The sequence below is a fragment of the Nothobranchius furzeri genome, chromosome 1 (genome assembly GCF_043380555.1).
Source record: "Nothobranchius furzeri strain GRZ-AD chromosome 1, NfurGRZ-RIMD1, whole genome shotgun sequence".
Taxonomy (NCBI): Eukaryota; Metazoa; Chordata; class Actinopteri; order Cyprinodontiformes; family Nothobranchiidae; genus Nothobranchius; species Nothobranchius furzeri.
The window spans coordinates 58,859,806-58,881,083 of record NC_091741.1 but is presented as its reverse complement, the minus strand read 5'-3'; the positions used below and the strand labels follow the sequence as shown (position 1 = coordinate 58,881,083).

At 40.7% G+C, this 21,278-nt stretch overlaps 1 protein-coding gene across 2 annotated transcripts in view; it reads left to right on the top strand.

Moving 5' to 3' along the window:
* Positions 1–18,629, top strand: part of cmah (cytidine monophospho-N-acetylneuraminic acid hydroxylase) — a 40,081-nt gene extending 21,452 nt beyond the window's left edge. Inside the window, exons 6-15 of one of the 2 annotated variants that reach the window (XM_070549363.1) lie at positions 6,870–6,950; positions 9,714–9,780; positions 9,914–9,995; positions 10,083–10,220; positions 11,332–11,467; positions 11,584–11,727; positions 13,821–13,995; positions 14,738–14,854; positions 16,673–16,821; positions 16,902–18,629. In XM_070549363.1, coding sequence (XP_070405464.1) covers positions 6,870–6,950; positions 9,714–9,780; positions 9,914–9,995; positions 10,083–10,220; positions 11,332–11,467; positions 11,584–11,727; positions 13,821–13,995; positions 14,738–14,854; positions 16,673–16,819 — 1,087 coding nt within the window. In that variant the 3' untranslated portion in view covers positions 16,820–16,821; positions 16,902–18,629. The remainder of the gene's footprint in view (positions 1–6,869; positions 6,951–9,713; positions 9,781–9,913; positions 9,996–10,082; positions 10,221–11,331; positions 11,468–11,583; positions 11,728–13,820; positions 13,996–14,737; positions 14,855–16,672; positions 16,822–16,901) is intronic. The other variant, XM_015942175.3, reaches the window with a different exon arrangement.
* Positions 18,630–21,278: the final 2,649 nt, after the last annotated feature.

Genomic DNA, 21,278 nt, shown 5'->3' with positions numbered 1-21,278 from the left:
GTATGTCAGCGATGACGCGGTTACACAAGCAGCCCATCCAGCCCTTACCTTGTCCGATGTTCCGCGTCACCTCCGTGGGGAGGGATGTTGTGGCAGTGATCGGGCTGGTGAAAACTCCGCTGGTGATTGATTCAGCCCCGGGGGTGTAATCCGCGGGAATTGGAGCCGGAGGGGGGAGAAACTGCGGGGTCGGGGAAAGACAGGTGGGGGGGCTCGGGCTGCTACCGGGTCTGATCCTTCGCTCCACCGTGCCGTGGGGGGGTGGGGGGGTGGGGTGTGGGGGATTGTGGTGGCGGTGATGGGCCGGTGAAAACTCCGCTGGTGATCGATTCAGCCCCGGGGGTGTAAACCGCCGGAACTGCAGCAGGAGGGGGAGGAACCGCTGGAAAAAAATCACTGCTAGCAGGGGAGTGGCCCAACACAGCCTCAGTGACAATGATAATGATGATGATGGCTGTGTTAGTTTGGGAGAAGAGGAACAGTATTCCAAGTGGATCAGCATTTTGATGAGGCAGTTGGAAACTGTGGAGACAGGGATCTGTCAAATTCAGAACACATTGATTTTCTGTCAGCTTTTTTGGATGAGGAATTCTGGACTGTCATCACAACTGAAACTAACCAATGTGCTCACCAGTATCTAGAGAGGGAGGAACTGAAATCTAGCTCCAGACATAATAACTGGTATGATGTAACTGTCCCAGAAATGAAAGTGTTCATTGCCATTCAGTTCTGCATGGGGCTTGTGGAAAAGCCTGAGATTTAGGATTATATATATATATATATATATATATATATATATATTATAAACAAAATAAACCAAAGAAGGGATGAGTGAAATGTGTTCATGACGCTGAAGCACCAAACAGAGTGTTCTTGATTTACACGCAGTAAACATAACAAAATGCAAAATAAAGTAATACATATTATATGTATACCTACATAGATATATATATGTCTACATAGGAATATGTATATTTGTATCATAAACAATAACAACACTAAGAAAATATGACAAAAACATAAAAAAACAAAAATCTGCAAATGTGATGCAATCCAATATGGCTGCCTCCTGATGACGTCACAATATGCAAATTATGTGAGTGAATTTGTTCCTATCACAAAATTTGGCTCATACTGAATATTTTTCCAATTTACAATATTCCTCTATCTCTAACCAGATTTAAGCTGCAAGCTCTTTAAACAGTGATATAAAAAAATCATATTTTACTGAAAAAAACTATGGCACCTAAAGGGTTAAGCATTTAAGATATATGTTTAAGATATATAATGTTCCATTTTCCGATTTTCTAAACGGGTTGAGAATTGTTAAAGGTTCACGTTGTTAAATGTATTCACGGTTGTTTCAGGAAGTATTCCCCAAACCTTATGGGGCTTTAAATGTTTCTGTTATTTTTGCCTTTTGCCATAAAGATAATCTGTGTTCTTTTATTGGCTGATAATGTCAACCGCAGGTCATGATTCACAGAATGTTGCAACAGCTACTAGCATCTAGCAATGTGCACCAAGCAGCAATCCCAGAGCTGCCTCGTAGAAGTGAACGAGCCCGTATTTTAACAGAAAAAAGGAAGGAATATCACAAGGAGGAAATGGATGGACTTTTGCTTCACTTCAACAGTTTTTATGAACGCTGGAAAGCCTTGGCTAAGGTTATCAAAAAATCTGTAACAAGACAGGATCCCAGTGACATCCTTAAAGGCCATATCACCGTGATTCAGAACGAAGAGTCTGAACTAAACATTCAATATGAAGAATATAGGAAATTAAACAGCCCACCACATGAAATGTGTCGCAGACTGGATAACTGTGCATCAGTTACCAAAGCCATCATACAGAATGCCAAAGCTCAGACTCAAGGAGCCAAAGAAGTTATAATTTGGCCTGATGCCGGCTCTGTATTTGAAACCTCTGTTTCTAGTCTTTCACATCCAGCGTCTGATCATTCAAAGGATCATTCATGTAATTCTGTTTCCTCCTCAGTAAATAGGCAAGAAGCAGCAGCTGAGTTGGCAGCTACACAGGCTGTATTAAAGATAATGGCAGAACAAGAATGTTAAGGTATTAGCAGCTAAAGGGATTCCGATCCCAGAGCCTACAGTTTTTAATGGAGATCCTTTAAAGTTCAACTATTTGAAGCTGTCCTTTCAGACACTCATGAAAGGAAAAATATTCCCGAAGCAGCAAAAATTGTTTATCCTTCAGGAATATGTCAGAGGACCAGCCAAGGAAGCCTTACAAGTTCATTTTCTGATACAATCTGAAGATTCTTACAGTGAAGCATGGAATCTGTTAAATGAAAGATACGGAGATGACCATCATAGCTAAGGCTTTTAGAGAAAAGCTGCATGATTGGCCAGAACTAGCGCCTAAAGAGAGCACAGAACTCAGGAAATTTGTGGATTTTCTACGGAGTTGTGAATCTGCAATGAAACAGAACGACAATTTAAATGTTCTCATTGGTGCTCTTGAAAACCAAAAACTCGCAACTAATCTTCCCGACTGGTTGAGCACCAGCTGGAATCGAAAGGCCACAGAATACCAGTTAACTTATGGAAAGTTTCCAGATTTTGGCTATTTCGTCACATTCCTCTCAATGGAAGCCAGCATCGCATGCAATCCCGTAAGATCTTACAAGGCTTTACGACAAGGTGAAGCTGAGAGAGGCAAAACAAAACCCACGTACACATCCAAGTCTCAACCTGTTGGTGCTAACATACTAACTACAAAGACAAGTGAAAAAGAAATAGTCAGTTGTGTGTTTTGCAAGAAAACAGGACATGGCCTACATAAATGTCGTAAATTTCATGAGGGGTTTTTCACTGAAACAGTCAAGTTTGTTCAGAGAGAGAAACTTTGTTTTGGATGCCTAAGTGCAGGTCATCAATCCAAGAGTTGCACTAACCGGATGGTTTGTGACACCTGTTCCAAACGTCACCCCACATGTCTTCACGAAGATGGTTCAGAACAAGAATCCAGAAAGAAACAACCAATGGATGCAGGTGTCAAAGAAGAGAGAATCCAAGAGCCTACAAGGTTAACAGAGTTTCCAAGGCAGAGTACATCAAACAGGATAATACAAAATGAAAACAGTACTCAGACTTCAGCAATATTGCCTGTTTATGTTTCAGTACCAAATGATCCAACCAAGGAAATCCTAACTTATGCTTTGTTAGATTCACAAAGTGATTCATCATCTATTCTTGAGGAAGTTGCTGACTATAGAGGCACATTCAGAGCAAATACAGTTGAAGCTATCCACCATCTCATCAAAGGGTGCTATCGTATCTTGTAAAAGAAGGAATGAGTTGCAAGTAAGAGGGTTGCATTCCTCAAAAAGAATCACAGTACCAACTGTCTACACACATGACTTCATTCCTGCTAATCAGGCACACATCCCTACTTCTGAGACTGCCAAAGCATGGTCTCATTTGGATCATCTGTCAGAACAGATTTCTAATGGACTGAGAAATTGGCTTGCTCATTGGATACATCTGTCCACAAGCTCTCATGCCTAGAGAAGTTGTATGTGGTGAAGAAGCTCAACCTTTTCCTCAAAAAACTGATTTGGGTTGGAACATTGTGAGTTATGGAAGTCCACATGAACTCTACGGTGATGCAACTGGAGTGAGTCATCACATTATTGTAAAGAAAGTGATAGCTGAACTTAAGTTTTCAATCAAGCTGAAGAGAGAAGTCCACTGTATTTGTAGGACCCACATCAAGGAAATTATTTCTCCAGAGGATGCAGTGAAGATCTTTGAATCTGATTTCAGTGAAAGGACGGAACAGGAAGCCATTTCTCAGGAAGATTTCCAGTTTCTAGCTTAACTGAAAAATGCAATTAAATACAGACCAGATGGCCATTTGGAGATGCCATTACCTTTCACCCTAGAGAGACCTCATCTGCCTAATAACAGATTATGTGCTGTTCAATGTTTAGCATGTTTGCAGAAGAAACTCAAACGAGACAAACAATACTGTACAGATTATGTGAACTTTATGAAAGACATCATTAGCCGTGGTGAAGTAGAGAAGGTTCCAGAAGATGAGATCAAAACTGAACCTGCCTGGTACATTCCGCACCATGGAGTGTACCATCCAAGAAAACCTGGGAAGATCCAAGTGGTTTTCGTTTACTCGGCTAAATTTCAAGGCACCTGACTAAACGACCACCTTCTTGCTGGACCTGAGCTCACGAACACATTGTTAGGAGTTCTCTGCAGGTTCCACAAAGGCCCAGTTGCTATTATGTGTGACGTGGAAAGAAGGTTCCACTAGTTCTTCATCAGACTAGAGGGCAAAGATTACCTGAGATTCCTATGGTGGGAGGAAGGAGACTTGGAGTCTGACCCATCAACCTACAGGATGAAGGTCCATTTATTTGGTGCTGCTTCCTCACCAGGATGTGCAAATTTTGGATTTAAACATCTTGCAAATGAAGGTCAGGAGAAGTTCAGTTCAAATACCGTAAAGTTCATTCAAAGAAACTTTTACGTCGATGATGGACTGGTGTGTGTGACATCAGTTTAGGATGCCATTCGGCTCATCAAGGATGCAAGACAGCTTTGCAGTGCGGGTAGGCTGACTGCACAAATTTGTTTCCAACAACGAGCAGGTGTTAAACTCAATACCAAATGAAGAGTGTGCAGAGTGTGTAAAGAACTTGAAAATCACCTTGGGAGAACCACTGATGGAAGGAGCATTGGGTGTTCAATGGAATGTGTCTTCTGATGAGTTCCCAGTCAGTGTCACAGTTAAGGAGCATCCACTAACAAGAAGAGGTGTGTTATCTACCGTAGCTTCCGTCTACGACCCCTTACAGTTCGCAGCACCCTTTATCTTGAAGGGAAAACAGATTCTACAACGGCTTTGTCGTGACAACCTGGATTGGGACGAACCTTTGACCGAAGAACTGAAGACCCATTGGAAATCATGGTTACAAGATCTTCAGAACTTATCAAAGTTGAAGGTCAAAAGATGCTTTGTCCCAACAGACTTTGAAAATGTTAAGAGAATCAGCTTCAAAATTCTGCTCATCACATTCAAAGCTCTCCATAACCTGGCTCCATCCTACATGTACGATCTCATTCGCATCACCACTCCTGTCCGCACTCTTTGTTCCTCTACTGCTCCTCAACTCTAGGCTCCCCCCGCTCGCCTTGTCACCATGGGGAGTAGAGCATTCAGCCGCTCTGCTCCCCACCTCTGGAATTTTCTTCCCCCTGATCTTCGCACCACTCACTCTCTCCCACTTTTTAAATCAAAACTCAAAACCCAACCTCTTCACACAAGCTTTTACCACATAGTTTTACATTTTAGCATCTTAATGTTTTTTACATATTTCTGTACTGTGCTTATCTTGTTTAATTATTTTTTCCCCATTGTTGTAAAGTGTCCTTGGGTGTACAGAAAGGCACTGTGTTGCTGCCCCTTGGCATCCAAGAGAAATAAGGAGGAGAGCTTCGACGGGTGCAACTTTTTCTTTGTGTCAGGCTGTAGATGCATACATCTCATTCCCAGAATCGTACCGAGCACCTGGTGCCAATCACTGTGCAAACACAGTGAAAACTGAAAATACATCATTTACAAATTAAAGACAATCACTGACAAACATCAGGAGCATCAAACAGAAACAAAGAACAAATACCTTGCTCCTCTTGCCATGGGGTGCAATCAAAGTAATGTCACGCAGAGGCTTGGCACGGCAAGACCATAGACTAAATGTACAAGCATTTTTTAGGGCGACACGTTCTTATTTAATCCATTTTAGTCAAAATACCCTCACTTACGTGGAAGTTTGGTCTGCTGCAACACGCCAAGCCAGGTGAAATGCCAACGCCATGTCCACATCCGGGTTAACACCCACTTATATGCAATTGAATGAGTGATGTTGACAATCCACCTGCTCGCAGCCATTTCCATACTGTTAAATAAAATGTATTATTATTAATATTATTATCGGGTTTTTCTTTCTGAGACTCTGGTGGTTAGTCTAAAGTTGAAGTGACTGCGGACGGCTGTTTCTTCTTCTCTGATGCTATTGATTAGAGAACCTCTCACAACAGTGGTGTTGTGTTGCAAAATGTGTGAGTGCATAATTAGCTGAGAACCCAAGTTAATGTGGAAGTGTGGTGGACAAATGCAAGAGAACCACTTCATTATTTATCACTTTTTGAAATCTCTATAAAATATTGATAGCTGTACTATAATAAAACATTGTTAAGAGGCATGTTTTTTTATCTAGCTTGTTAGGGTGATTTGCCAATACAGCTTTAAAGGTACAATAAGTAAGAATTTTACAGGGAAATATTCAGAAAACAGTGAAACATCTCAATCATGTTGGAAAGAAGGTTACATCAAAACAGATTTATTTCTCAGTCAGCTTGGTTTGCCCATTTTTCTCCTTTCAAAGGGCCAAAGAGGGACGTAGTCTTTGTTTACTCTATGTGAGTCCGTGGGGTTAACGAGTCTACTTTTCCAACTGTCTTAATCAAATTTAAAATCTGAGCTAAAGTGGAGGATTTTGTTTTAAATTAGGCAAAGTAAATGAGAAACTTAACTCACTGGTTGTTGTCCAATTGAGCCCATCCCTAGCTCTTTGTGAAAGCAGTTCTTTCCTCCAGCCCAGCAAAGAGTTGGTGTCAACTCACAGCTAACATAAATATCATATTCAGTAGGTCAGCAATAAGCCAAATCATGAGTTGTCTCAAAGTACTTCCCAAAGTAAGCATTCCCATTGAGTTCAGTTCACTATGCCAATTAGGTAAAAGTTTCCTATATAAGGAACACACAACACAACAAATGCTACCTGATTGAACCTTTAAATTTCAGATCTGCTTGTTGTTTTCCAGTTATCCGACTCTGAAAGTCTTGTCAGAGAGACGGCCAGATGCCCCCATTTACGTTGGCGGATTATCCAGACCAGTCTTCTGGTTAGTATGGAACAGTTTCTTGTCATACATGTACACCAAGTCATGCAACCGGGGAGAAAATCTTTAATACTTACGTTTATTTACAAGTGGCCGGGCAGAGGGAAGTCTGGGCCTCTCAACTTAGGCTACTGCCCCCACGACCTGACTCTGGATAAGCTGATGAATGGATGGATGGATGGATGGATAGAAGGACTTACTTTATTTATGCATTCATTTCCGGAATCCTTTTTGGTTTTGGACTAACTATTCCAGTAGGGTTAGTAGGGATGCACCGATGGATCGGCATTTGATCCCAATCGGCCGATAGCGCCCCTATCGGTTTTGATCAGAGTTTTCAAAATAGATCAAAGCAGACCGATCAGGTAGGGTTGTCACGGTAACCGGTGTAGCGGTAAACCCCAGTAAAAAAAAGTTGACAATAATAATAACCGTCTTGTTTAAAAAAAAATATTATCTTGGTGGGTTTACCGTGGCTGCGGTGTAGGCGCGGTGAACCTTACCAGCCACCGTATCATCTGCTGAAGTTGCCGGCGGCACATGCGCGCTTTGTTTACAACCAAAACTTTCTTGAAGCTAAAGCTGAAATAATGGCCAAAGGAGGAGACGGCAGTGCTCAGGAGGACATTTATTATCCTTCAAAGAAGACAAAGTGGGAAGTACGGGCATTTTTTGGATATTTGAAGAATGCCGAGGGACAGTTGATAGAAGACGGCTATCCTGTTTGCAGCACGTGCAGAAAACGTGTCTGTGAAAGGCAGCAACGCTTCAAATCTCATGACACATCTGCGTGATCATCACCCCCAACTCTACAGTCAACACAAGGCAAGCTAACGTTAGCGTTTTAGCTAAAATGTGTGATCCGAGGATTTGGGTTGAGGGAGAATGCAACAAGTCGCTATATAAAGCAGCCGCAGCGCCGCTACCTGCATATAAACCGTGTCGCGGACACCCCCATGTTGAAATGACGCTATGCATTACGGGGCTCCCAGGGGCAGATAAGAGTTGGTCTCTCTCCGAGAATAATTATGAATTTAACAATGATTACTGCCTGATGACATTTTCCCAAATCTGCAAAGCTCACTGGAAGGACACAAACCGAGGACAATATTTTCCTGATATAGGGTTTATTACTCAAGTAAGGGTAAAAAAGTATCTGATTAGAAGGCTACTTGAGTACTGAGTATCATCTGATCTAATATTTTTAAAATGATGACATCAAACAGACATAAAATAAGAAGTTATGGGCAAATATTGGTATTTTAAAGACTAAAGGGGAAATATGTAAAGAAATAAACAGCATAATAACTGAATAACACATTTTAGGCTAAATTTAGACACAAACTGAGGACAATATTTCCTGACATACAGGGTTTATTTAATTGTGTGAAAATGTAGCACGTTTAAAAAAAATACTGCGATAATACCGAAAACCGTGGTAATTTTGGTCACATTAACCGTGAGGTTAAATTTTCACACCGTGACAACCCTAATACAGACCATTTTAGATTAGGTTACATTTCCTTTATTCCCAGATCATGTAGTTTGTAGCACTCATTATAATGTTGTAGAAAATTTCTGGCCAATCCACGTGATCGGTATCGGTGATCGGTATCGGTGATCGGCAGCAAAAAACCTGATCGGTGCATCCCTAAGGGTTAGTACTGTACAGCCTTCAGCACAGTCCTTCATAACGATGAAACTCAGCAGTGAAAGATTTCAGCTGTTTTGTCCAGCTCTTTCTGTGAAGATTGGTTTCATTACATTTTTCATTTCAAAATTCTTCATGCAATCGTTCCGAGGGAGAGGTCAGGGTTGGAAGATGTTACAGCAGTCCCTCTGCTCTTCCTCAGTCACATCTTTGTGATTTGTCTAGGATGTGAATTTGTATTGTTTTTTTTAAATGCACAGACCCCTTGCAACAGATGTAATCCTAAAGGGGAATTACAAAATCACTGCATTCGAGAAAAGGACCATGCCTTTTCATTTCCAGCTACACACAAAGCACAGTGTTCCACAATTATGAAGTGTCACACACAGTACTTCCACCCTCCTTCTCAACTTCCACCTTTGTTACCATGTCTTCCAGTAAATCTTGTGTGAGGGGACTCAGAGAGAACCAGGGCTTTGGACTTTTTATTCCCATCTTTTAAGCCTGAATGCTTCTTTTCATTTTTGGTTCAGAGCATCCTGCATCAGTTTCTTCCATGAAAGATCTAGAATTTGTATGCCTACAGTCCTTGTTTCTGCTGTGTGGAGACTAACATTTAATGCCTCAAAGTCCATAGTCTGCACCACCTTTGAACACTTCTCTAAAATATACTTCAAGACAGCAGTCTTCTTAAAGTTATCCCTTTCCGATAAGGTGATCCAGCTTTATCATCAGGTCGTGACGCAGTCCCATTTCTGTCAGGGTCAACACTGGAACAAGGGAGGAACTATTTTACATAGCCTCTACTGATACCAGAGTGTCAGCTACGTCATCTCTGTCAGGACCAGAAGGAAGTGGTGGGTGAAGGATGTAAGTAACCATGCAGAACCAATACTAAGACAGCACCTTGAAAGGGGACTGTAGCAATAAGGCAAGCTGGACACAGTAGTCACTTAACACTTATGACTTAAGGCTCAGGGGAGATTGAAACATCAGCTAATCCAGGGAGACGTTCGAGCAGAGAGGGAAGAGAAATGCCTAAACAAGAGTTTTCGTTTGGCCACAGTGAGCTTGAACTAATTGGGAGCATGCTTCTTTCTGTCTTTGTGCAACAGGTATCTGGAGCAAAGCCAGGTCAAGCTTACCAACATCAACGTCACTCCCTTTGGTGTTTGGCTAAATGTAAATGTCATGTATGCTTTAATCATTAGGGACAACTGAAATCCTATGTTTGTTTTATACTCGAGAAAAGGAAAGAATACATTTGAAAAAGTTACTATTTGTACAAAACAAGAATTTAATTTCCTGTTAACAGATTGATGAACATTTGAGATTTATGATTCTGATGGATGGTGTACATCCTGAAATGGACACATGCATCATTGTTGACTATAAAGGTACAGAACACATTTTCATGTTTTAAATCAAATCTGAAACACAGCATTAAACGATAATATGATTATTAAAATAGCTTTTGACTGCAGGTCATCTCATCCTGAACACCGTGGACTGCACCAGGCCAAATGGAGGCCGACTACCACAAAATGTGGACTTGATGATGAGTGATTTTGCTGGGGGGGCATCTGGTTTCCCCATGACCTTTTATGGGGGGAAATATACTGGTGAGAACAAATCTATTAAAGTATTAAAGGATTAGTTGGGGGGGTCAGAACACGGCAGAATTTAGGGTCTTATATACTGATATTTGGACGTCTCACCTCTGATTGGATGACAGCAGCACGACTCTACTGCAGACTCTGTTTGCTCTGCTACGTTGATGTTTTTTCCACATATAACACAGGGCTGAAGGAGTTCTGCCATGTGGCAGAGTTGCTAATGCTAATGGTTAGCTTCTACTAGTCTACTAGTCTGTTTCGTGGATACTAAACCAACAACAGCCTTCTCTGTCAAACAATTTTTGTGACAAAGTGGAGCCTAACAATTGAGCAGCAGGGGTATAGCTCTAGCTTCACTATTCACCCACTCTTCAACCAACATAAGCATGACATGTACTCACAACTGTGGCAAACTCACAATGGAGACATCAACCCATCTAGAAATGATGAGTTGGTTTGGCTCGCCATCACACACACACACGTCCACACCCCAGCCCTTTTCATTCATGCCTGACACCCACACAAACACACACTTCCCTGTAATGAGCGTAATCACACCAAAACAACCGACCACTGTGGTGATGCATTCACTAACCCTCAGAGACGCGACCCTCACTAATCACCTGGTTACAAAAGTTAAGTGACAGTGTGACGTAGATCTGTCTGGCTTTTTAAATCCTAAAGTCACACAGTCTATTTTCTATCAAAATCTAATGCAGGAGAGAGGTGTAGGAAACTATTTTCATGTTCATCCTGCATGAAAATCTCAAAGGTACCTGTTATAATGAGAAATTATCATTACTTAATGGTATTTCAGTGTTCCACACCTTTAAGAAAGGAGAGCTTATAAAACAAACCTAAAATCTCCCTTTGAGACTCATGGGATTTCTTTTGGACTCTCCTAGTGGAGCAAACAAGAGATTCACAGACATTTTGTATAGATGGACTGAAACACAGATCATACCAAGTAAGTCTTCAGTTCTATTTGAAGTGTAGGGCACTGGCATTTAAATCTGCCAAACAGTGAAGCAAAAACACAAAAGCATCAAGAATACTTCAGTCTGTCCTTGTACTGTTGACATAATCCGAATGATCTTTCATTGTTTTTTCTTCTCAGATTCCTGGAAGACAGATTTCATCAAAACTGAAAGGAGAAAATTACTAAATTACAAAGCTGAGTTGGTCAGATCCCTACAGCCAAGAATCTACTGCCCATTTGCTGGTTATTTTGTAGAAGCCCACCCATCAGACAAGTTGAGTTTGTAAAACATCAATAGCACCTCACTTAAAAAGTTATTTAGAAATGTCAAATATGATTGTTTCTCTTTGTCCTTCTAAACCTGTTTGTCACCTGTCTGTGTGTTTAAAGGTACATCAAAGATACTAATGTTAAAAATACAGCAGAGGACCTCAATGCACTCATCAATAAACTTGCACCAGACATCAAGACATGGACGCCCAAACCTGGTGCTGTGCTGGACCTTGGCCTTGCTCTGAAAGATTCCTCTAACAGGTTGATCTGAGCTGTGAAATGTTTCTTTTTTATGTTATCCAAAGTTTAAATGAAAGGGCACAGCCTACATGTGGTGTACATCAGTACAACAGGAAAATGCACCATTTGCTTTTAGCTGGGTTCCTCAGCTGTGAATTGTAGCAGTTTAGCTTTAGTAACCAAACATAAAGTGGTAACGAAACTAATGTTTGTTTGTATAACACGAATTTTTGGTTGTGATCTCCAAGTCAGTCACATTAAAGCTGCAATAGCAAAGCTACAGAACAAGTTAGCTTAAGACCTGTTTTCATGCCTCTTAACAATGTTCTGTATAGGTATAATTACATTGTGGAGATGAAATAATAATAATAATAATAATAATAATAATGTCATTCTCTTTCATTTGTCTAAAAACCTCAGCAAATACCACAACTCTACTCAATAGACACTCATGCATGTTACAACAGAAATCCAGGGGTGTGTCCAGGGATTGGCCTGGGGTAATACATACTACCCTTGAAATCTGATTGGCCACCCCACTGAGTTCCAGTTGACTTTACATTGTCCACAAAAGTCTTGAGGTAATAAACCTCGGAACAGTAGGTGCCAGCATGAACCTTTAAGACTGGTTTCCTTTGCAAGACCTACAAAACATTTCTGTATCATTTTAATTCTTTAGTATGTTTTCATATTGACATAAATAGTATTTAAAATCCTGGTCCCAAGAAGAAGAAGAAGAAGAAGAAGCAAAAGAAGAAAGTCATGACACAATGTGAAGCTCACAAATTCACTAGTATATAAAAAACATAAACATAAACATAAAAAAGGATTTTGTAAGGGATCCTTTCCTCACTCCCTCAAAAATAGGTGCCATCCACGAAAAACAAAATACATTAGGACCTAGAAAAAGGCGACTCTCGTTTACTGTGTGTTTTAGACAAATGCATGAAAATCACTTCATTTTTTCATTCTTCCAGGGACCTGTGATGCAGACGTGACTTAGGCTCCCAATGGCCTGTATCAGGACTCCTGGGACAAATGAAAGCCAAAACAAAATGTGTTATGCTTCTTAGAGATTGAAAGCATTGTTTTAGATTGCTGATAAACTGCATTCTTTGTCCCCTTTAAAGTGTTTTTACGCTAGCTTGTTATGCAGATTTGCCATTGTAGCTTAAAAAGAACCCTGTTAGGGTGATGACAGTTTGGAGTCACATTACTGTTGACTACTCCACATTAATACATGTAGAGAACTTCATAGACATTTAGAAGTAGTTTCACCTTACCTTATGTGTTTATTTAACAGTTGGAATATATACTATTGCAGGCACCTTGTTGTTTTGCCTCAAAAGCAGCCTCTTTCATTCTCACTTGCATCAAACATAAGGTAGCTTGAATAGAAGTGTGTACCCCCACAAACTGTACATCAGTTCGAACCGCGCGGTCTGAAGAGGTTTGCTTTCTTAACATTTCGGTGAAATAATTTGCACACAAGGGAGAGGGATTTACAGAGAAATGAACTGAATAAACTGAAGGGTGAGTGATCGATCAACAGGATCTCACATGAAAGCCAGCCTGAAAATATTTGTTTTAGCTGCTTTTTAGAAGAGACTATGGAGTCTACTGACCTCAAGCTTGAGAGGAAAGGGCTCCAGAGTCTGGGGATAACAACATCGTGGTATTCTTATAATTCTCTGATGTTCACCCATGCAAATCTTAAACCATTGAGTAACACATCCTGTTTTCACTTTCAAGACTGATAACAGCTGCATGATCTGTCAAACTGAGAAAAATTCACTTTCAAAAAGGCTCAAAAAGGCTAAAATTCCCCACAGTAACAAGATTTGTTTTCAGTCAGTCAGTGTATTATTATCCCTCTTAAACATGGCAGACACTCAGCATTTTATTGAACCATTTGATAAATTTGTTACAATAATCTGAAGGACAAAATTGAGCCAAAAAAAAAAGACAAATGTAAATGCATATTCGAAATGAAGCGCTTAGATAAGTCAAAGGAAGCAAATGACAACATGAAAAATGGAAAGTTAAACTGCTAAAGTTTTTAAAAAGTTTAAATTTTAAATTTCCTTCATTGCTTCCTTCATGACCAACTACAGCGAAGCCATCTCTAACCCCCCGACCAATGCAAAAGTCTACAAGGACAGCTGGGAGTTTGACCTGTACGTGGAGGAGATCAACAGCGCCATCAGCTGTGAGATATTTAAACATCAGAGCTGGATCCAGTTTTATTATACCTGGGCAGGCTTTAAAAACTACAACCTTGTAGTGCGGGTAAATATATTCATCAACCAGGGTGGAGCCTCCGCTTCCATCGCAGACGTCCTTACGCGTTTCTTTTCTATCTTTACTCCCCCTGACTTCAGCATGTGGTTCCTTTCATTATGCTGGCAAAAATGTCTTTCCCTAAAACCTGACGTTTTTTTCCTTATCTGATCATTTTTTTATTTGACCACTTTCTCCTGATACATCTTTTCATTTACCGAAGCTGTTGGGTGTGCAGTTGCAGGATTATGTTTAGGTCTCTCTAATTTTATGAGTCAAAGGTTTTCAAGGCCATGAATAAGGCACAGTGATGAATCCTAATCACCTGTGCCTTGTTTGATTAAATGTTCTGCAATGAAATTTTAAAAGTTTCAAGCTGAAGTTTATTTTTTATACATATCATCCCTTTGAATTGGTGCCTGTTGTCCAAATGGTCTTGAAAGATTGAATTTCACCCAGTGAGCCCCAAAAATCAGAAATGGAAGCAACTATTTGATCACAGTTTTATTTTTGTGAAGAACACTCACACCATTATAAAAATGCCTTTAAAGAATAAATACCAATTAAATAATCTTACCTAACCAATTACTAACTGACTCTCGGTACAGATACAGGTCATACTGTGAGCACTGCTTGACTTTTTCCTTCTCTTTTGCTGATTGCTTAAACACTGACACTGACTTTAAACATCCAACTTTTAATCTAACAATTTTTCTGATTGTTTATTTTTATTGCTGGCATTTTTATGTAGATCATTGAATCAGATGACCACTTTGAACCACTCAGAGATGGCTATGACTATCTGGTGGACTTTTTGGATCTGTCGTTCCCCACCGCACGGCCTGACAGAGAGCATTTCTACATTGAGGTGAGTCATGGTGGCGCAGCTGATGCTTCACACAACTCATAAATAACAACACAATCTAGTATACAGTCAAGGGAAAAGAAAGTTCAATTTTTAATCTTTAAATCTAGAATGTCACAATTTTTAAAAATCTGGTTCTTATAAGAACTGTACATATTGCACATCTGTGAAGTGATTTTTTGAATGATAAAATGGTCTGTATTTGAAATAGCGCCTTCAAGGGTTCCACAACCCCCCAAGGCCTGTTACAACACAACCAGCCATTCTACCATGCACACACACATTCATACGCTGATGGTGATTAAACTCCATTATAGCCACACTGACAGAAGTGAGGCTGCTGAACACAGGTGCCACCGTTCCCTCTGACCACCAAAACCAGGCAAGGTGTTAAGTGTCTTTCACAAGGACACAAAGCTATATATTTTTTTAAATATCTCCATGGGGTGTGCAGAGGTGTGCAGAATGAAGGTATTTTACTTTAAAAGTTAAATTTTAATGAAAAATAATCAAACATTTATTTTGATGGACTGGGTTCAAGTTTACATCTACCAGCCAATAGAGGGCACCATTGCATGTTGCTATGAAGTCCAATTGGCACAGCGAGGATGGCACTGTGGAAAATGGCGGACTCTGTAAGTCAAGCAGCTAACCTTGGTCATCTAAAACCAGAGTGAGTTTAGGTGAAGACTACAACAGATGGACCCAAATAAAAAATCCCACGAATCGGCAGCAAACCTGGTATACTGAAGGCTGCAAACCTTGTTCTTTTGTTGCAATGACAACCTCCACACACTAGATGTCGCTTTGGTGTTTGTGTTCCATATTCAACCTTTAAGCAACATTATAAAGAAGAGTCGACCATAACTCCTCCACAACCATGTGAGAAACCGATGAAGCCCAAAAGAAAACCTCTGCTTATTTCTTTAGGGGTGGTTCTACTAGCTGTTAAAGGTTGAATATGGAACACTGACACTGGCGAATAATCTGGCGAACTCTGGTGTTCAGAGGTGGTATTGCAACAACAAGACTAAATTTCCAGCTGCTGGGATGTTGGTTCACTGTTGACACATTCCAGCACCATGTTCAGAGACAATCGTACAAGATAACGACTAATTTCTACTAATGTGTTTATTTTACAACAGTATTTACTGTTAGAACATCTTCTGGGCTCCGAATCAGTTGCTTGACTTGTCAAGTCTGCCATTTTACACATTCCCCACCTTGCCTTGCTGAGTGAACTTTTTCAGCACAATGGTGCCCTCTAGTGGCTGGTAGATGTAAACAAAAACACAGTGTCATGCCCGACAGACAAAAAATTTCAATATTTATCTTTTTAAATATAGCTTTTAAGGGAGAAACTGTACATTCATTCTGCTCACCTCTGAATGCCCATTGGAGGTACTTTTTATTTAAAAGTTCCATATTCTAACTTTAAATCCTATAGTGGACTCTGTTTTTCACACACAGGTTTTTGTTTTTATTTATGAAACAATGGTACTATGTCTGTGTACACTCAAGTTTCAATTCAAATCATTTTCAACCTGGCAAAGACCTGATCCATGGGGATTGACTTTCATTTTCCCATGACAATATGTAGTACTCCTGTTAAAAAGAAACTTCACAGATGCTATCTAACTAATTTTCCTGCCAATCAGAATAATGCAAATGTTTAAGCTAGTCTATAAACCAACTGTCTCCTGATGATGGAGTCCAAGCTGGAAAAATATTTCAAACGTATCTAATAGAAGCAAAAATGTATCTAGGAGTTTCAGTTTATTTCTGAATAAATTGTAACATGAAAATGTGTCCTTGTTAAAGATTAAAAACAGAGTAGGGGTGATGAGGTATGTGGTGCTGCACGGCTGCCTCTGGGATGACCTGTACATCGGCTTTCAGAACCGCATCAGCCGAGATCCAGATGTCTACCATCACAAGTACGAACACATTCATAGAGAATATCACTGAATGTCAGTATTAAATCTGCATCGTTACCTCAGCTTGTCCTGTTGTTTTTAAACATATTTTAACTTCTTCTGTGCACCCCCAGGTTCTGGAACCACTTCCAGACACAGCTACCACTTCACTGTCCAGACTGGGACCAGTTTCTGCAGCAGGTGGAGCCCATCCAGGGGAAAAATGACACACATGATGAAGAGGGGATACTAAGCAACTGTGTACTGTCTTAGAGTTGGAAGTTTGGGCTTATGAAGGCTAACTTACCTGTTTCCAGTTTTGTTTTTTGTACACAAACCAGTTTAGTTTTCATTCACTCCAGACTTGTTTCAAAATCTTATGGTATCATGGATGATGGGTAAAAAATGATATTAACATTACTGAATTAATGTTTTGACTGTTAGACATCTGGTGTCTGTTTAAACGTAGCTCCATCCATTTATTTTACTCTGCTAACAGACAGGATTTTGCGGGTCCTACAGAGAGGAGGTTTTGGGAGGTTTGACCTTGCCTTGGTATCGGTCCTGGTGCAGGTCCTCTTATCAGTAAAACTCCCTTGAGAAAGTCCACACTGCTTTGTTGATTTAGAAATGCACCCGGTGTGTCTTTTATGGCGTCCTGCCTGAGAGTCTAAAATGTGTGTGCGTAATCTTTTGTGTGTGTGCTTAATAAAAGCTTGTAGCGTCACGAAGGTCCTCTAATTTGTGACAAAGGTCACATTTTCCCAGCTGGGTCGACTGTAACTTTGCTCCGTAGATTAAACAAGCGAGGAGCTATGATGGCTGCTGAATATCATCCTTATCTGCTGCTGTTCCATCCCAGAATGAAGGACACTTCAAGATCACAATAATATTTTTTTAATAACAATTTTAATAAACTCTTTGACTTTATTACTGTTTATAATCATCATAATTAATCTCTTGGTTCAGTATAAATGTATTTTTATTTACTGAAATGAATTATTATGCTTTGGGTATAATAATGATTATTGTGATAATCAGTAATGTGTGTTCAGAAAAACCAGAAGGTCATTTGCACGTAACCAGCCTCACACAGAGGGTACCGCAGGGTAAAAGTAATCTGCCATCACATGTCTTTGACTCATGACCAAAGCTTTCTTGCTCTGAGTGGGCGTGTTCTGAGGGGTTTGTTAAAACTAAATTTCCAGCAGCAAAACTTCAGTTCGTGAACCCACCACCATCCTGAGGATAAGGAACGGCCGCCCTGAACCTCGACATGCTGTTCTGTCACGCTGATAGAATAGCTTTGAATAAACGCACGATAACCAGCTGACGCAAAACTCCTTCAGAGTTACTGATTTTGAGTTAAGTAAGACGCAAACTCCTTCAGAGTTAAGCCAAACGCTCAATACTGTGTACCCTGCGACATCTCTGGACCAGAGGATCATTTATACTCGCGTCTTCTCTACCAGACTGAGTACCCTGAGGCTGACAACATCTTCCTGGACCTCCGGATCCACACAGAGGGTCGTCTTGCTGGGTGAGGTGGCACACAGATTGTGTTTGATGCTGTTTCTCTAAATGACAACCGAGTTAGCTGCAAAACCATCATTTCACCCAGAACGAGTTCCTCTCTCTGACAGAAACCTTCTGAGAATCCATTCACACATCCAAACTCTCATTTCATTTTAGCTTTCCATCCAGACACAGGTAAAGCTTTTGATACCAAGTTTAATATCAAAGCTGGTAAATTGTCATCCATGGATTGTCATATTTAATCGTCATTTAAAATGTCAGTTCTGAATTGTCGTTCCAAATTGTCAAGTTTAAAATTGTTAGTAATAAATTCTTAACTTTAAAAACGTGACTCTCATTTTTGAAATGAAACACAGAAAGGTATAAATATTTCTGGTTATTGAAAAAGCAAAGATTCCTAACTTCTGATTCAAAAATAAACTTTTGCTATTAAATATAATCATCTTAAATTAAACATTAATCTTTGGATTAAATATAGACCAAGCAGGTCGGTGTATGAACTTCTATCGATTACATAAGTAATTGGATATTTATACATGATATAGGCTCATATGCTAATGTGCTTGGTCATTCTCAGAATCTAATAACTGTTAGCAAACCGTGTTGATTCTAGTATGTAGAAATACGCTACAAGCTTATGGAGGACATCTGTTCGATGAGAGTGAACTGCAACCTTGTCTGGTGTGTATCTTTCCTCTCCACTTCGCAAAGTCTAAATTGATTGTTTATGATTGGTATTGGTGTTGATAAATTGATTACCATAACCCCCTGTGCTTTGAACTTTCTCTGAGGTAATCCTGGGTTGATAAAATAACCCAACATTTTTGGTGCCGTGATCCCTCGTGCAGAGTCGGTGGGAGATCTTCTCCGGGGGGGTGAAAGGCGTGCCACTCTCTTCGAAAGCCCGGGAGGCTTGGATTGATTCACCGGCCGGCTGATTGGCTCCGCAGATGACCTTCCGCCAATGGCTCTCACGCGTCGGATACGGGGTGAATCCATCGGGCAGGGGGGAGTGTGTGAGTACCTTTCTTTTTGCACCCTTGGATATAAAAAGCTGGTTGACAGTGTGTTTTATGCTTGTGTCGTGTCTGCCTTTCAAACACGAGAGACGTTTCGTGTTCCAGCAGAAGGGCTAGGGGGGGAGCTGCTGGGTTGTGTCCTAGGTCCGGCTGTTTAGTGTCTGACCTGTCTAACTGAAAAAGAGCTGAAAAGACAGACGGGGCCAGAGCAAACGCTACCGGAGGAAGGTTGTAATGAGGATTGTTTCAGCGAACACGGTCCGACCCACCGCGGTTTGGGTGGGCAGTAATACGGCTGAAAGTGCAGACTAATGGTAGAAAAGCCGAAAAGCTGCACTTACAGTGGGCTGGCTGATTTAATAAATGTTACAATAGCGCCGCGGTAAAGCTGTCGCTATATAGACGCAGCGCAGGCTGGCAGCCGTGTGCTGGCGTTTGAGGGTTAAAGGAGTTTTCAGTAATCACACTGTCGCTTTGATTGTTAAATATTTTACGGTGCTGCAGAGGTACAAAATTTGATCACCGCTACATTTGGCTTAAAAGACAAAAGTCGTTCTAAATTCACCCTTATTGTTCCATGGTTTGTGAGTTTTCGTGTTTCTGTGGCGATATTGGTTTTGTTTTGTCGCATTTGTGGATATAATCTGTGAGTTTGGCTGTGGACTGTGTGTACTGTGTGTGTGGGTTTCGGCAGCCGTTCTGCTCCATCTGTGTGTGTATGTGTGAAAAGCCTGCAGGTTCTGTGCTGGTACGTGTGTGAAAAGAGGTGTGTGTGTGTGTCTGAGACTTTGAGCGTGTGTGTGAGGAGGAAGAGGGGAGTGTCGATTTGTTTCAGTGGCTTGACCGGTTGATCAGATGTTGTCTGAAAAAACATTTTGACATACGCTCTCGTAAGCCGCCTGATTCTATTTGTATTATAGAAGCTTTCAAAGACCAGAAAGCCGACCTATCCGTGTGCATATCAATCCCCAACCTGACTGCGCTCAGTTCGGCCAACAGCCAAGAGACGCAGCCCGTCCAGAATGGGAGCCATCCCAAACAAACGGTTACTACTGACCAAATAAGATCTTATCAGTTGAGTAGAGGCCTGAGGTTTAAAACTGAAAAATAAAAATAAAAGTTGAAAAGTTCCCCAAATTGAGGTCATATTTGTTTTGCTGTCAAGCACAACTGTTAATTACGTATTGCACTTGTGATTCACCGGGTTAATTTCAAAATGTCCAACCACTGTATTTCATGTTCACAAACTCCCAATTGTTACAAAAGATATTGATTCATTTATTTCATTTATGTACAATATTGAGTGAAACTGATGTCCCCTTATCTAGACTGTGAATAATGATTTTCATCCTGCATTTCATATGGAACGATTCATGGGATCAAATTATTAGAATTGAGATTACTCTTCGGAATAATCAAACTTATGCAGCTCCTCATTCGGTGTTCTGCCTTCATCACGTCGCCTCTGAAATGTTCTTATCAAACAGGATGGTTCATCATTAGTTTTCTTGGCCCGAAGCATGGGATCATTGTCGTGAATTACTTGAGTTGTACATGCTGTACGTCTCTGCCCCCTGTTGACGTGTTCTTGTAATTGCCAGTTCCTGTATGTTGTCCTCACATGTGTGTGTGGGGCCTGATTTTAGCATCGGGTGATATCATGTTGGTTGAGGTGATCAGTTTCTGGTGACCACTGCCTCCACAGGGGGATGATGATTGGACTGATAATAGGTGCACTTTGTGCCTGGAAGGAATTACCTTACTTATTGGATGGTTGTTGCTGAAGACAAGTCAAATTCCATAGTGATCTCCCAGACTTTTTTGTGCTTTCTCGCCGCAGGCCGTGAAACCAAGGAGATTGGGTCCTGATGAAGGTGCTGATGCAACCAGATGGGGCAGCCGGAGGTCACTCCTCATCACTCCCGCTGCTGTGAAAATGCTGAGGGGCCACCTGGA